The sequence below is a fragment of the Dipodomys ordii genome, unplaced genomic scaffold (genome assembly GCF_000151885.1).
Source record: "Dipodomys ordii isolate 6190 unplaced genomic scaffold, Dord_2.0 Scaffold17, whole genome shotgun sequence".
In the NCBI taxonomy this organism is placed as follows: domain Eukaryota; kingdom Metazoa; phylum Chordata; class Mammalia; order Rodentia; family Heteromyidae; genus Dipodomys; species Dipodomys ordii.
Window position 1 is genome coordinate 16,053,895 of NW_012267233.1, and position 13,580 is coordinate 16,067,474.

The 13,580-nt window shown below is 40.6% G+C and overlaps 2 protein-coding genes across 3 annotated transcripts in view; one reads left to right on the plus strand and one right to left on the minus strand.

Moving 5' to 3' along the window:
* The window catches only part of Tmem67 (transmembrane protein 67), a 52,268-nt gene extending 39,085 nt beyond the window's left edge, over nucleotides 1–13,183 (minus strand). The window contains exons 1-4 of one of the 2 annotated variants that reach the window (XM_013012591.1): nucleotides 13,153–13,183; nucleotides 12,626–12,799; nucleotides 5,527–5,614; nucleotides 3,224–3,312 (exon numbers count right to left, since the gene is read on the minus strand). In XM_013012591.1, coding sequence (XP_012868045.1) covers nucleotides 3,224–3,280 — 57 coding nt within the window. In that variant the 5' untranslated portion in view covers nucleotides 3,281–3,312; nucleotides 5,527–5,614; nucleotides 12,626–12,799; nucleotides 13,153–13,183. Of the gene's footprint in view, nucleotides 1–3,223; nucleotides 3,313–5,526; nucleotides 5,750–12,625; nucleotides 12,800–13,152 lie in introns of those variants that run through there. The other variant, XM_013012590.1, reaches the window with a different exon arrangement.
* A 181-nt stretch (nucleotides 13,184–13,364) lies between these two features.
* The window catches only part of Rbm12b (RNA binding motif protein 12B), a 7,128-nt gene continuing 6,912 nt past the window's right edge, over nucleotides 13,365–13,580 (plus strand). The window contains exon 1 of the mRNA XM_013012559.1: nucleotides 13,365–13,530. The gene's annotated coding sequence lies outside the window, so the exon portion shown is untranslated. The remainder of the gene's footprint in view (nucleotides 13,531–13,580) is intronic.

Here is a 13,580-nt window from a genome sequence, read left to right on the forward strand (position 1 = left end):
AAAAAAAAAAAAAGGTAATCTTACCTAAAATTTGTCCAGGGGGACATTGGCATTTTCCTTCTGCAGTTAAGTCACTAGGGCAAGAACTTGAACTTATAGGCACAGGCAGGAACTTCCTGAACAGAGTCCCAGGGTCACAACAAATTGGAGAGAGACTTGACAAATGGGACTACCTTAAAATAAAGTTTCTGCACAGCTAAAGCTATAGCAACCAAGCGAGAAAGACAATCAACTAACTGGGAAAAAATATTTACCAGCCATATATCAGACAAGGGGTTAATATCCAGTATATTCAGGGAACTCAAGAAACTAATCCCTCCCAAATCCAACAAACCAATTACTAAATGGGCAAGGGAACTAAAGAGAGACTTCTCAGAAGAGATAAAAATGGCAAAGAAACACATGAGGAAATGTTAACCATTCCTGGTTGTGAAGGAAATGCAAATAAAGACAACCCTGAGATACCACCTTACCCCAGTCAGAATGTCCCACATCCTCAAGTCAGCCAATGACAAATGTTGGAGGGGATGCGGAGAAAGAGGAACCCTATTACACTGCTGGTGGGAATGTACACTTATACAACCACTTTGGAAAGCAGTCTGGAGGGTCCTCAGAAAGCTAAATATTGACCTCCCTTATGACCCAGTCATACCACTTCTAGGCATCTATCCTGAACAACAGGAACTGGTATACAAGGACACATGCACCTCCATGTTTATTGCAGCACTGTTCACAATAGCCAGGATATGGAAACAACCCAGATGTCCCACCACAGATGAATGAATTCAAAAATTGTTATACATAATGGAATATTATGCAGCCATTAGAAAGGACAAAATAATGGCATTTGCAGGGAAATGGATGGAGCTAGAAGACATCATGTTGAGTGAGGCAAGCCAAGAGCAAAGAGACAAACGACACATGGTCTCCCTGATAAGTGGATGTTAAATCCAAAACGTAAGGGGATACAACAAAATTAACAAGATTTAAGAAACAAAGGACCTCCACTCATCTGGTGGAATCACTACTAAATAACCCCCTGCTGCTGATCACATATATGGTATATATGTGCACACCAGAGGGAAACCAGGAGGACGACACAGAACTAGAGGGAATCAGGGGAAAACATACAACAGTGAGACCCATCAGCTGCTCTGGACATTGATCAAAATGAACTAAGCAACTCAATGGCAGTGATGGGAGGAAGGGAACAAGTGGGAAAGAGGGAACAGCTGATGCTATGTAAAACAAAAGAAATGTACATATCACCCAATGTGGAAGAAATAACTGTATTGCAAAACTCATAGAACTTATAAATGTTATAGACCACGATAGACAATTTGCCCCATGAAAATTAGAATGTGTTTGTGACTTTAACTAAGCATCATTATCCCACAATACTGTGAAATTTGGGAAATTATGTAATCACTTAATCGCAATAAAGAACTTGAAAGAAAAAAAAAGATTACAGGTATGAGCCACTGCACCTGACATTTCTCTTTTTCTTTTTTTTTGTGGCAGTCCTGGGGTTTGAATTCATGGCTTGTGCACTGTCCTTGAGCTTGAAGGCTAGAGCTCTACCACTTGAGACAACTCTCCTTCCAGCTTTTATAGTGGCTAACTGGAGATAAGAGCCTCATAGAATTTCCTGCCCAGGTTGGATTTGAATTAAGCTTCCTGAGAGGCTAGGAATAGGTGTGAGCCATTGATGCCTGGCAACTTTTTTCTTACTAGATCATGTAAGTTTAAAATTTTTTTTCATTCAATTTTTCATTCACAAATATAAACGATAATAAAATTCAACAAGATCTAACTAACAGAGTTGGTTGATAGCTTTGTCTTACCTGTTCTGAAATACTCTATATTTAAAATTTTAAGGCCGGGAGCCCCACCTGTAATCCTAACTACTCAGAAGGCTGAGATCTGAGGATCATGGTTCAAAGTCAGACCAGCAGGAGAGTCTGTGAGACCAGAAAACTAGAAGTGGTGCTGTGGCTCAAGTGGTAGAGCTCTCACCTTGAGCTGAAGAGCTCAAGGACAGCGCCCAGGTCCTGAGTTCAAGCCCCAAGATTGCCAAAAAAAAGAGTAAAGATTCAAGAATATTAGTTTTTAAATTTTAAGTTATGATTCAGAATGAGTGAACTTTATGACCTATAAATTATACAAAAAGATGGGACTCTTTCCTTTTAGCCATAAATAAATTGTATACTAATAAAGGTTTGTGGTAAAGTCTGACCTCATTCAAAATTGAACCTCTTATACTAGATGGTGTAGGAAAAACCTAGAATATTATTACATAAGTTACAAATATGAAACTAATACAATGGTAAACACAAAATAATGCCATAAATTATCTTAAATTTTGGTTGAAAAAAGAAATAGACATGAACTTTGCTGCCTGGGTTGGCTTCAAATCAGGATTCCCAGATCTCAGCTTTCTTAGCAGTTAGGATTACAGGCATAAGCTAGGCTTATGCCTGGCTAGGATCATTTTTCTTTTTATTGGTAGCTTTTTGTCAAGTTCTCAGCTCAGACTATTATTTCCAAAAATATCAAAATGACAACCAGATATAGCCATAATGAAGACCTTTAAATTGGCCCAACTGGTAACTTTCCATTAAGTTTTCAGATTTATTTTAGTATGACAATGAGAAGAAACATTACTACAAAAATCGGAAGTATCACTTAGAGCATTTCTAAAAATGATCAGAAAATGTATTTTAGCTGAGAATTATCCTATATAATAAGCACTATTTACTATTTCCCCCCAAATTATATAATGACATGCAAGAAAACAGCAAGACATAATTTAACTATTTCTTGATACATTTGGCCTTACACAAACTTATTACTTTAGATACCATTATGAACATCAATCCTCAAATAAAACTGTTGACACAGTAAGTCTCTAACACTGACTTAATGTGTACCAGTGAATATCCTTAGTTGCTCGACATATGTGATACTTGTCTACTTCCCTTTTAACTGAATTACTTTATGAGGAAAAATTAAAAGTACAAATATTTAGGCCTTGTTTACAGACTAAACATTAATGAGATATATTTCTGTAACTTTTTTCTAAGTTCACTTTTCAAAATATATTCTAGTAAGTATAAAGTTAGCTTAATCATTTTAAAGTTTGTGGGAAATGAAGTAAATGCTATATTGAAGTTAAAGACATTTATTATATATCCCAAAAAAGTAACTTTAAATTCTTTCATACCATATTTTCTGGGCACTTTTTACAAGTAATGGCAGATCCTCCAAGATTAGAGATCATCTGAAATCCTGGTAGGCAAACACATGAAGTTCCTAAAATGAAAAGAATCAAATTTTTATTTTATTTTTTATTATTTTATTAGTCGTGGGGCTTGAACTCTGGGCCTAGGTGCTTTCCCTGAGCTCTTCACCACAAAGCTAGTGCTCTACTACTTGAGCCACAGAGCCAATTTTGGTTGTCTGGTGGTTAATTGGAGATAAGAGACTCACAGACTTTCCTGCCTGGGCTGGCTTCAAACCCTGATCCTCATTTCTCAGCCTCCTGAGTAGCTAGGATTACAGTGTGAGCCACTAGTGCATCAAAGAGTCAATTTTGTACTTGAGAAATAAAAAGAAAATCCAACAGAGAGAACTTTCTTTGTATGTGCCAGTCCTGGGGCTCGAACTTGGGGCCTGGGTGCTGACTCTGAACCTTTCTTTTTGTTCAAGGTTAGTGCTTTACCATTTGGAGTCATAGCTCCACTTTGGGCTTGTTAGGGGTTAATTGGAGATAAGAGAATCAGACTTTCTTGCCTGGCTGGCTTTTAAAGGAGATCCTCAGATACCGACATCCTGAGTAACTAGGATCACAGGTGTGAGCTAACAACTGCCTAGCAGAACTTTTAATAATTCTTAAAATCTTGAGAAATTGTACTACATATTGGTTAACAGAAAAATTCTGGAGAGCTGGGAAGGTGGCTTAGTGGTAGAGTGCTTCCTGGGTTTGATTCCTCAGTACCACATAAATAGAAAAAGCCAAAAGTGGTGCTGTGGCTCAAGTGGTAGAATGTTAGCTTTGTGCAAAAAGAAGCTCAGGGACAGTGCCCAGGCTGTGAGCTCAAGACCCAGGACTGGCAGAAGAAAAAGAAAAACTCTGCAGCCAATATTGACTGGTTTCAAAATTCTAAAAAATAGACTTCTTGAGTTCCAGTCTTAGTTCTCCTACTTAGCTGCACCACATTGATCAAGTTACTGAGTTTCTTTCTCTCTATCTGAAGAAAATAACAGTATCTATCACACTGGATTCTATATTATATGTAAAATTCTTAAGAGATATATCTGGCAATAGTGGGTATCACATTGCTACTATTTAAGTTAAAGCAAAACTAAATTATTAAAAGCTATTTAACCTCTATTGAAAAAAAGGAAAAATATATATTTATGTTATTAAACCATAAACATATTTAATTCGTTTTAATTCAGTCTTATTAGGAAACTTGACTTCTCTCAAAAAGTTAGCCTCTGTTTCAAAAGGTAGTCAGTACACATTAGAAGATATTTAGCTGGGCATAGGTGGCTCATCCTGCAATCCTAGCTACTCAGGAGGCTGAGATCTGAGGATCACAGTTCAAAGCCAGCCCGGGCAGGAAAGTCTGTGAGACTCTTATCTCCAATAAACCATCAGAAAACCTGAAGTGCTTCTGTGGCTCAAGTGGTAGAGTGTTCTCCTTGAGCTGAAGAGCTGAGGGACAGCGCCCAAGCCCAGAGTTCAAGACCCACGACCGACAAAAAAAAAAAAAAATAAAGATAATTATTCAGCTAGATAGACAAGGACAGCATTGACAGCATTCTCTAAGGGGCTGTTTAAGTGGAAACATTACCCATGGGAGTCTATGTAGCACAACACATACAGTTATCTCCATTCATAAATATGAAACCAATTAATGTTCAAGCCTTACATGTTATAGATTGAAAAGTTTTCTCATCCATATTTCCTAACCCGGACAGCATAATGTGCACCGCGCAATGACTTCAAAATCTGAAAATGTTAATTCCATGGATGGCTAACTTAAGACTGAAAACATTTTAAGACTTTCACTTATGGGAAAAGATGTATTCTGGGAAGTTTTAGTGAGAACCGAGAACAAATAGTATACGTTTTAGGAGGAAAAATAAGCCCGATTTATAAAGATTTTAAGAGCAATCAGAAACGTTGCACAGTAACAGTGAACACAATATTACTAGGAAAACTATATACAGAAAATGCATGGGCTGAGACTGTGAGGGTGGGCTGGTGAGTTCTCCCGGTTTCCAGTTTGGGTGACACCGACCATGTCCCAGCGTCCCTGGGCTTCAGTTTCGTTAAATGTTCAGTAAAGAGACTGGACCAGTCATAAGTAAGCGGCTCTAAATTTTGGAGATCTACAAAGCAAAATGAAGGGATATTAACGTTTATAGATGCTAATTCCCATTTGCTCTCTCATCTTTCCTGTCACTAGTACAAGGCGGGATGTTACTTTGGTCAGGTCCAGCCCAGAATCATCTCACCCCGGGCATCTGGCCTCTGGTGGGCTCCACACGGCACACAGGAGAGCGCAGAGATATCGAAATACTGGTCGTGGCCGCAGGACTCCGGCTTCCGGAAAGGAAAGGAGAAGGCCTGGGTCAGTGAGACGCGACCGAGGACCATGAGGAGGAACGCAGTCACAGCCCTGGTGGATAAGACGGACCAAACCGCCATGGCTACCCCAGCCCCAGCGCGCGTCTCCATGGTACCCACACCCGCAACTGCGCAGTCGCAAGGTTCCCGTCAGGCGCTGCGGCGACTCCGCCAAGCTGATTGGATAATTCAGGTTCCGGGAATCCCGGCTGACTGGTTGGTTGCTAGGCTACGGGACGCGCGGGAAGGTGCTGCCTCCCAGAGACCCAGGCAGGCACCCATTTAATCCTTAAGGAATGCCTTGCAAGGCCGAGACTCCGGAAACAATAGCACAGCAAAGGAATATCTGATTAGAACAACTAAACCAAATCTAAGAACTGTTATCTAGGCTCGCTGGTGGCTCAAGCATATTTAATCCCTGCTATTCACTGAGGCTAGCTGTTCCAAGAGAGCTCTAGCAAGGTAAGTCCTGGAGACACACACACACACACCAAAAGTAGGAATGAAGGTATGGGTCAAGTGATAGAACACCTAGCATTGAGCAACAGTTAAGGGGGGCAGAGTTCAAGCCCCACTCCAGGCACCAAAAAAGGTAGTTTTATGAAACAATTAAATAATATTTATATCAGAATATATCCACACTATGCAGTTTTCATGGGAAATAAATGTATGTTGACAATGTTGGGTTTAAAAAGCAAAATAAAGACCTATAATGTTTACTAATGCTAGTTCTCATTCTCTTCTACTCTCTCCTGTCACCTGCTGTTGCTCTTTCATCTCCCTTTGTATTTCTTTTATCTTCCGTATCTGGGCTATCTAGATACTACCCTGAAAACTATCCCTCACCTTTAGAGGTGAAGGACTGGCACTAAGAAAAGGGAATTACTGACAACATTTTTTTGTTGTTTATCATGGGATTTGAACTCAGAGCCTGGACACTGTCCCTAAGCTCTTTTTGCTCAAGGCTAGCACTCTATCACTTTGAGCCACAGCTCCACTTCCAGTTTTCTGATGGTTAATTGGAGCTAAGAGTCTCAAGTGTAATAACCAGGGGAACACGATAATCAGCTTTGCCCCCTCATCAACGAGGTGGACCCATGGCTCCCTGGAAGGGGCGGGGCATCAAGAGGCCAGCCTCACTGCTCTGCAGACCAGGCCACTGGAGGGGGCTGGGTCTCCAGAGACTGACATTGCTACCCCCGGGGGCATGCTGCCGTTAGGGGGATGTACTGCTGGAGAGGGTGGGGTGTCAAGCCCCGCATGGGCAGTTTGGGGGAGCGGTATGAATGGTGGTTGGAAACCTTTAGGCAGATGAAACTGTGAGTCCTGTGGGAGTGAAGAGAGTGCTGGAGGGGAAAGCCTGCCACAGCAGAGCAGGGCAGGCCTGTGGAGGCAGGGCAAGCCTCCTCAAAAGGTCATTGGGGCTTCCTGGAGAAGCCATTTGGGACCTCCTCAAGAGGTCACTTAGGATCTCCCTCTAGAGAGGCCTGTGGAGAGGCACCAACTGGAGAGAACAGGACAGGCCTGTGGAGAGTGGATCGGTGTGCAGAGGAAGAAGGAAAGAAAAGGAAAAGCCTTCCCCTTTGATGTTTGGAGGTTTGTAGACCAACTAATAAAGGTCGGGGCTGCCCATTGGAAGCATGGAGGTTTTGTGGTAGAGGCTGCTCTTAGTTCTGGGTATCTAGCTCAGGACAAGGTAGTATTTTTTGTCACCTTTAACTGTGCCTCGAAGGATTGTCTCCATCTTCAGAGGTCATAATTCAAGGAAGGACTGGAAATATGGCTTAGTGTTAGAGTGCTTGCGTAACATGCTTGAAGCCATGGGTTTGATTCCTCAGTAACACATAAACAGAAAAAGCAGGAAGTAGCACTGTGGCTCAACTGGTAGAATGGTAGTCTTGAGCAAAAGAAGCTCAAAGACAGTGCCCAGGTGACTTGGGTTCAAGCCCCAGGACTGAAAAAAAAAAAGTCTCAAGGATCTTCCTGGCCAGGCTGGCTTTGAACCACGATCCTCAGAGCTCAGCCTCCCAAATAGCACAGTTACAATTTTGAGGGCTCAGGGTACAGCTCAGTATAAGGGTGATTGCCTACCATGAGCCAGGTCCTGGGTTTGATCCCTGGCACCACAAAATATCTCACTGATTTAAATATGCAATATTGTAATATTACCATAGCTTAATAACTGGGAAAAAACAACAACTTTCCTTTGAGACTTTTGCTTTTCTACTTTCATTGTTTTGAACCTAGAAAATCATGTGCTTAAAATGAAATAATCCTGGGCTGGGAAGGTGGCTCAGTGGTAGAGTGCTTGCTTTGTATGCATGAGGCCCTGGGTTCGATTCCTCAGCACCACATAAGCAGAAAAAGCTGGAAGTAGTGCTGTGGCTCAAGTGGTAGAGCTCTAGCCTTGAGCTGAAGAGCTGAGGGACAGCCCCCAGGCCCAGAGTTCAAGCCCCAGGACTGACAAAAGAAAAAGAAAAAGAAATCAGCCTAATTGTTTTTTAAAGTAAATCTACATGTGCTACGATGTTGTATTTCAAGGAGACAACCTTGGAGACTAGCTTCCAAATATTTTGGTAAAAAAAATAATATTTAAATCTCATTTATGTTTTGTTGTATTTATTCAGATTATTGTTGTATTTTAACTTTCACTTTCTCCCCCAATAAAATAACCTAGGGGGCTGGGAAGGTGGCTCAGTGGTAGAGTGCTTGCCTTGCATGCATGAGGCCCTGGGTTCAATTCCTCAGCACCACATAAACAGGAAAAGCAGGAAATGGCACTGTGGCTCAAGTGGTAGAGCACTAGCCTTGAGCTGAAGAGCTGAGGAACAGCGTCCGGGCCAAGTTCAGGCCCCATGACCTGCAAAAAAACCCCCCCAAAAAACAATAAAATAACCTGGAACATTTGAAGCTACATCATTTAGAAATATTAACTTGATTTTGCTTTCCCAAGAAAGTACAAATTTTGCAATAATAATAATAATTTGTCCTTTTATAATCTGTGTGTGTTTAATGGATGTGGAAAGTGCATCTAGAGAAGTTAGATAACTTATTTACCATTAGGCCTTCCTCAAAAAAACAGCACACAGCAATCACTATGACACAGAGGTGTATGGTCTGAAATCTGTTCCTCAAAGAGAAAGTCTAAAAATATAAATATGTTTAGCCGGGCGCCGGTGACTCATGTCTGTAATCCTAACTACTCAGGAGGCTGAGATCTGAGGATCATAGTTCAAAACCAGGCTGGGCATGAAAGTCAATGGGACTCATATCTCCAATAAACCACTAGAAAACCAGAAGTGGTACTGTGGCTCAAACGGTAGAGCGTCACCTTGAGCTGAAGAGTACAGGGACAGCGCCCAAACCCAGAGTTCAAGCCCCACAACTGACAAAAAAATAAAAATAAAATTTTTTTTGAGTAATTGCTGTGTTTGTTGCAGTGAAAAATTTAGAGAGAAAAGGACATCTTTCTGTTGTTTTTTGCCAGTCCTGAGGCTTGAACTCAGGGCATGAGCACTGTCTCTGAGCTTCTATTATATTTGCTCAAGGCTAGCACTCTACCACTTGAGCCATAGCGTCACTTCTAGCTTTTTTTCTGTTCATGTGGAACTGAGGAATTGAACCCAGCGCTTCATGTATGCTAGGCAAGCTTCATGTATGCTATGCAAGCACTCTACCATTAAGCCACTTTCCCAGCCCAGCATGTAATCTTTCTATATGAAAGACTGTGACTACATAAGTATTAATGAAGACAAAAAAGAAATATGGTCCAAATAGGGACTAAGCTGTAAAAGCAGTAAAAGCTTTCTATGGGTGAGTTTTAAATCTAGTTTTCTTTGATAAAGTATATAATGTTATATACTCCATGGGAAGGTTTTAGAGCAATAATATTTTCTTATTGCCTACTGTGTAATTAAAGCAATAAAAACAGCTCATATGTACCCTTATTTTCTATTTGTACCACATTCTGCACTTTGCTAGGCACTTAACAACATTAATCTTAATTCTTTAGAACAACATTTTATGGAAAGACTATTCCTAATTGGGAAAAACGGGCTATCAAAAAGTTAAGTTTTAGGAGATGTTGAAACTAGACTTTTATTTGGTCAGGCCTAAAATTTGTCATCTTTCCACTGTATTATGAAGCTACTCTATGGAATGTAAATAAAAATGGACACATTCCACAAAGTGATACAGCCATTATAGACCACACACATGTAATTGTCTAAGACCAGTGGCCATTGCACCTAGTGAGAGTTTGTCTGTAGTCAAGGACTTGAAATATACAACCACAGTTAAGTTGGAGATAATGGCAGATACTATGGATTGATATATATATAAATTGTGATGACAGCAGAAAAGAATGTTAGTAAAGGCATAATTTTGAAACTGTATCATCAGGGGTATTTTCGTTGCAAGTAACAGAACCAGGCAATGTCAGCTCTTTCACCATAGCTTAATCAAAAATAAATATAATTTGAAGGTGTTTGTACAGCGATGTCAGATAATTATCTCTGCAGTTTTCTGGCTTTCCCCCTTAAAACTGCAGTATGACTGCCATTTACCAGCTAACAACCCTAGTATCAAGAACTACAACTATTTTCATTTATCAGGTTTAGAAACAAGCCCAATGTTACCCAATTAAGATTCATTAACAAATGCAGAAGATATTAGTAGATTATAATTTAATGACAATTTAGAAAGAAGCAGACCAAAGACAGTGAGAGAACAGGTTCAAAGACAGTGAATACCTAGTAGGAAATTGGCACTGGTCTATGCCAATCTACTCAGCATGACTAAATGAAGGCAAAATTTGGCGTTAAAAATCTTAAGACTCAGTTTGCAATTTGCAGAAAAAATTGAATTGTTAGCTTAATTGTAGGAGCTGCTTAAATATAATGGTGTACTCCTTCATAATATAACTGCTGCAGTAAGGTCAAGAAGCTAAAAATGGAGAAAAGTCTTTGATTTGGGTAACTGGAGATCATTAGTTACCTGTTAAAGTGCAGTTCCATGGTAATGGTTGGGATAGAAGAAAACCGCAGAGCTGTGTTGATACAAAATAAGCACCAGATTTTAAAAATCTAAAAGTATATATTGTGATAAAGGCAAAAGAAACAACTAAGCAAGAGAATGTTTTTAGGGATAAGGCAATATGTAAGTCAAAAGAAACTGATCAATAAAAAACAGGGATTCAAAAGAAAAAAAATGGAGAAAAGTAAATTTTTCTCTTGATCAGGAAGGAGCCAAGGTCTTACATCAAAGAATCATTAGAAGATGCCTCAAAGGGAATATCATTTTTTTTTAAGTCTGAAAGAAAAGAAATGAGATGAGTAAAGCTGTGAATAAATCCTTGTGTAGAGAGCAGATAAGACAAGCAGGATTGGTATTCTAAATAAAGAATATGTAACAGTAAGTAATAATTTGAAAAGACACAGTGGGTAATTAGAAGGGAAATCATTTGGAGATGCAAAAATTACAATTAGTTTAGGTCTTTCCTCAAGACTAAATCATGGTGGGGGTGGGGGCAGCTAAAAGATAAGGGAGGGAAATTTGGGAGAAAGGAGAATTTACTTTGCCTACTAAAATAGGGAAGTATAGCTGAGAAATAATTGTGGAAGTCTAGTGCTTTGTGAAGTGGTTGGTACCAGAAATCTGGCTATCACAAAGACTATATTATGTGTTGAATTGCTAAACTTAATAAGACACACATTATCCCTAGGAAATAGTCTACATGAGAACTCAAAATGAACCTACGCTTTGTGGGGAGTTCAATTGGTTTTGAAACACTTCTAGGAACTACACACCTCTAGGAGATGGATATTTGTCAAAAGGAAGGGTGCTTTTCCTAGGGGTTCACAGTAAAATAGAGAAACAGACCCAGAAACAATTAAACATATAGTGGTAACTGTTCTAATTTAGATAAGAAGAACTGGGAAATTAGAGCTGACAGGCTGGCAGGCTGAAAGGCCAGAGGAGAGTTGGAGGGGCCGCTGGAGGTTGTGGAGAGCAGGAAGGAAGGAAAAGAAAAAAAAATCCATTTAAGAGGTTGCAGTTACTCCTAGTTCTGAGGTGTAACCCAGGACAGGTTGTAGACCAACTAATAAAACTCCTTTGTCACCTTTAAAGTGCTTCTGTGGTGGATTTTCTCACTTGTGGGGTATTACACATTAACAACTCCATTGCTATGCTCCCCTTTTATGCTCCCAAAGACGAACAAACAAGACAAAAAGAAAAAACAAAAACAACAATGATAAACCTCTTGTTTCCATTCCCTGCAGTTCAATTAGACAAGTATTATTTTATGTGATCAGAGGCACATAGTCATTGTGCCTTTGTGTTCCTAAGAGTATATGGGAATTATTTTTTATTCTTATTTAACTACTCATTAACTACTTAACTACTTATTAACTACTTATTTAACTATTCTTATTCTCACAACCTATCACTTAAGAATAGGTATTTTGAGACAGGGATTCATAATTCATTTTCATCAGTATCTTTAAAATGTACTTTGTTTTCTTAGTAAGCTTTTAATTTGCCATAAATGCAGTTACAAAGTGTGATGGGCTGCTTCATTATTTGAGAATAATAAAGCCAAGCACAAAGTTGATCACAAGCTACTGCAGAGCAAGCCTCACAAAACACGCCTGTAATTGTACTTTCCATTTCTCAATTTTCTGGACTGGTCCATCCATCTGTTGGAATAACAAATTTAAAAAAGATATATCACAAGCTTATTCATGTTTATAAGGACTGTTTAAAAATGTACATATTAGGCTCTTCGATGTTGGCTTTGTTCAAGGTAAACATAAGGTAGTGAATGGCCTTTTGGAATTTTCAAGAACCTTTCAGAAAATGCTTTCAAACCTGTGGTAACAGCAGCATAGAAAGACAAATCGCCCACTTTTTTTTTCTTTTACATCTTTTCCTTAGCTGCTGAAAGATTCTAATGTTTGTTCTGTGTATTACGATTTGTGTACTTACCTCAGATTTTCTTGACACCTACCAGTTGACGACTCTTTTATTTTTTTGCCCGTATCCAAACACCGGGTTTACACTCAGTGCTGGTGCTCTTGGCATGATGAACAGTGCTGTCTTTTACTCATCCTCTCTCATCTTCAGATTTCTTGTGTAGGCATGGGGATGATTATGGTGAATCTGTCAGGAAAATGGAACCAAATCATTTTAGAAACAGTGTGTTTCAGGGAGATGCCATATAAATGACAAGTTGCTATACTATGCAACCCAAAGATGTAAAACTGCTATTTTGTTCATCGATATTGTAAAAATATTATTCAAAATTTAAAAAAAAAGAAAAAAGAACTGGAAAAAAGGCTGGCGCTCTACCACGGAGCCACACCCACACGTCCGGCTTTTTGCTGGTTACTTGCAGCTAAGACTCTCAAGGAGTTTTCTTAATCGGGTTGGCTTTTGACCCGTGATTCTGAGACCTCGGCCTCCGGAGTAGCTAGGATTACAAATGCGAGCCACCTCTTCCCCCACAAGCTAACTTTACAGTCTCCCAATTGATCTGGCTCGCGGGTTGGCTGGGAACTGAGCATGCGCAGTAGTCCCCCTGTCTCCACCCCTCCATTTCCCCCCCCCCACCTTCCGAGGCGCCGCCTCCCTTTCCCTTGACAACGGGGAAAGCGTCGCGCCCGGCGTGCGCGCTTGCGCGTGCGCCGCCAGACACGCTGAGGAGGAAGCGGGTTACGCCGGGAGAGCGCGCATGGGCAGACAAACTGTACGTCCGTTTGTCCGAGCGCGAGGGGAGAGTGGGCGCCATCTTCCTCGCCGCCGGCTGGCTGAGGGCTTTTCCCGTTCCGTGGAGACGGCTGCGACTTGGAGCGCGTCAGCCCCGGCCCGGGGTGACGAACTGGGCCGCAGCGGTGTGTGTGGCTCACGGCCGAGGGCTCCGCAGCCTCCCCGGGCGCCGGGG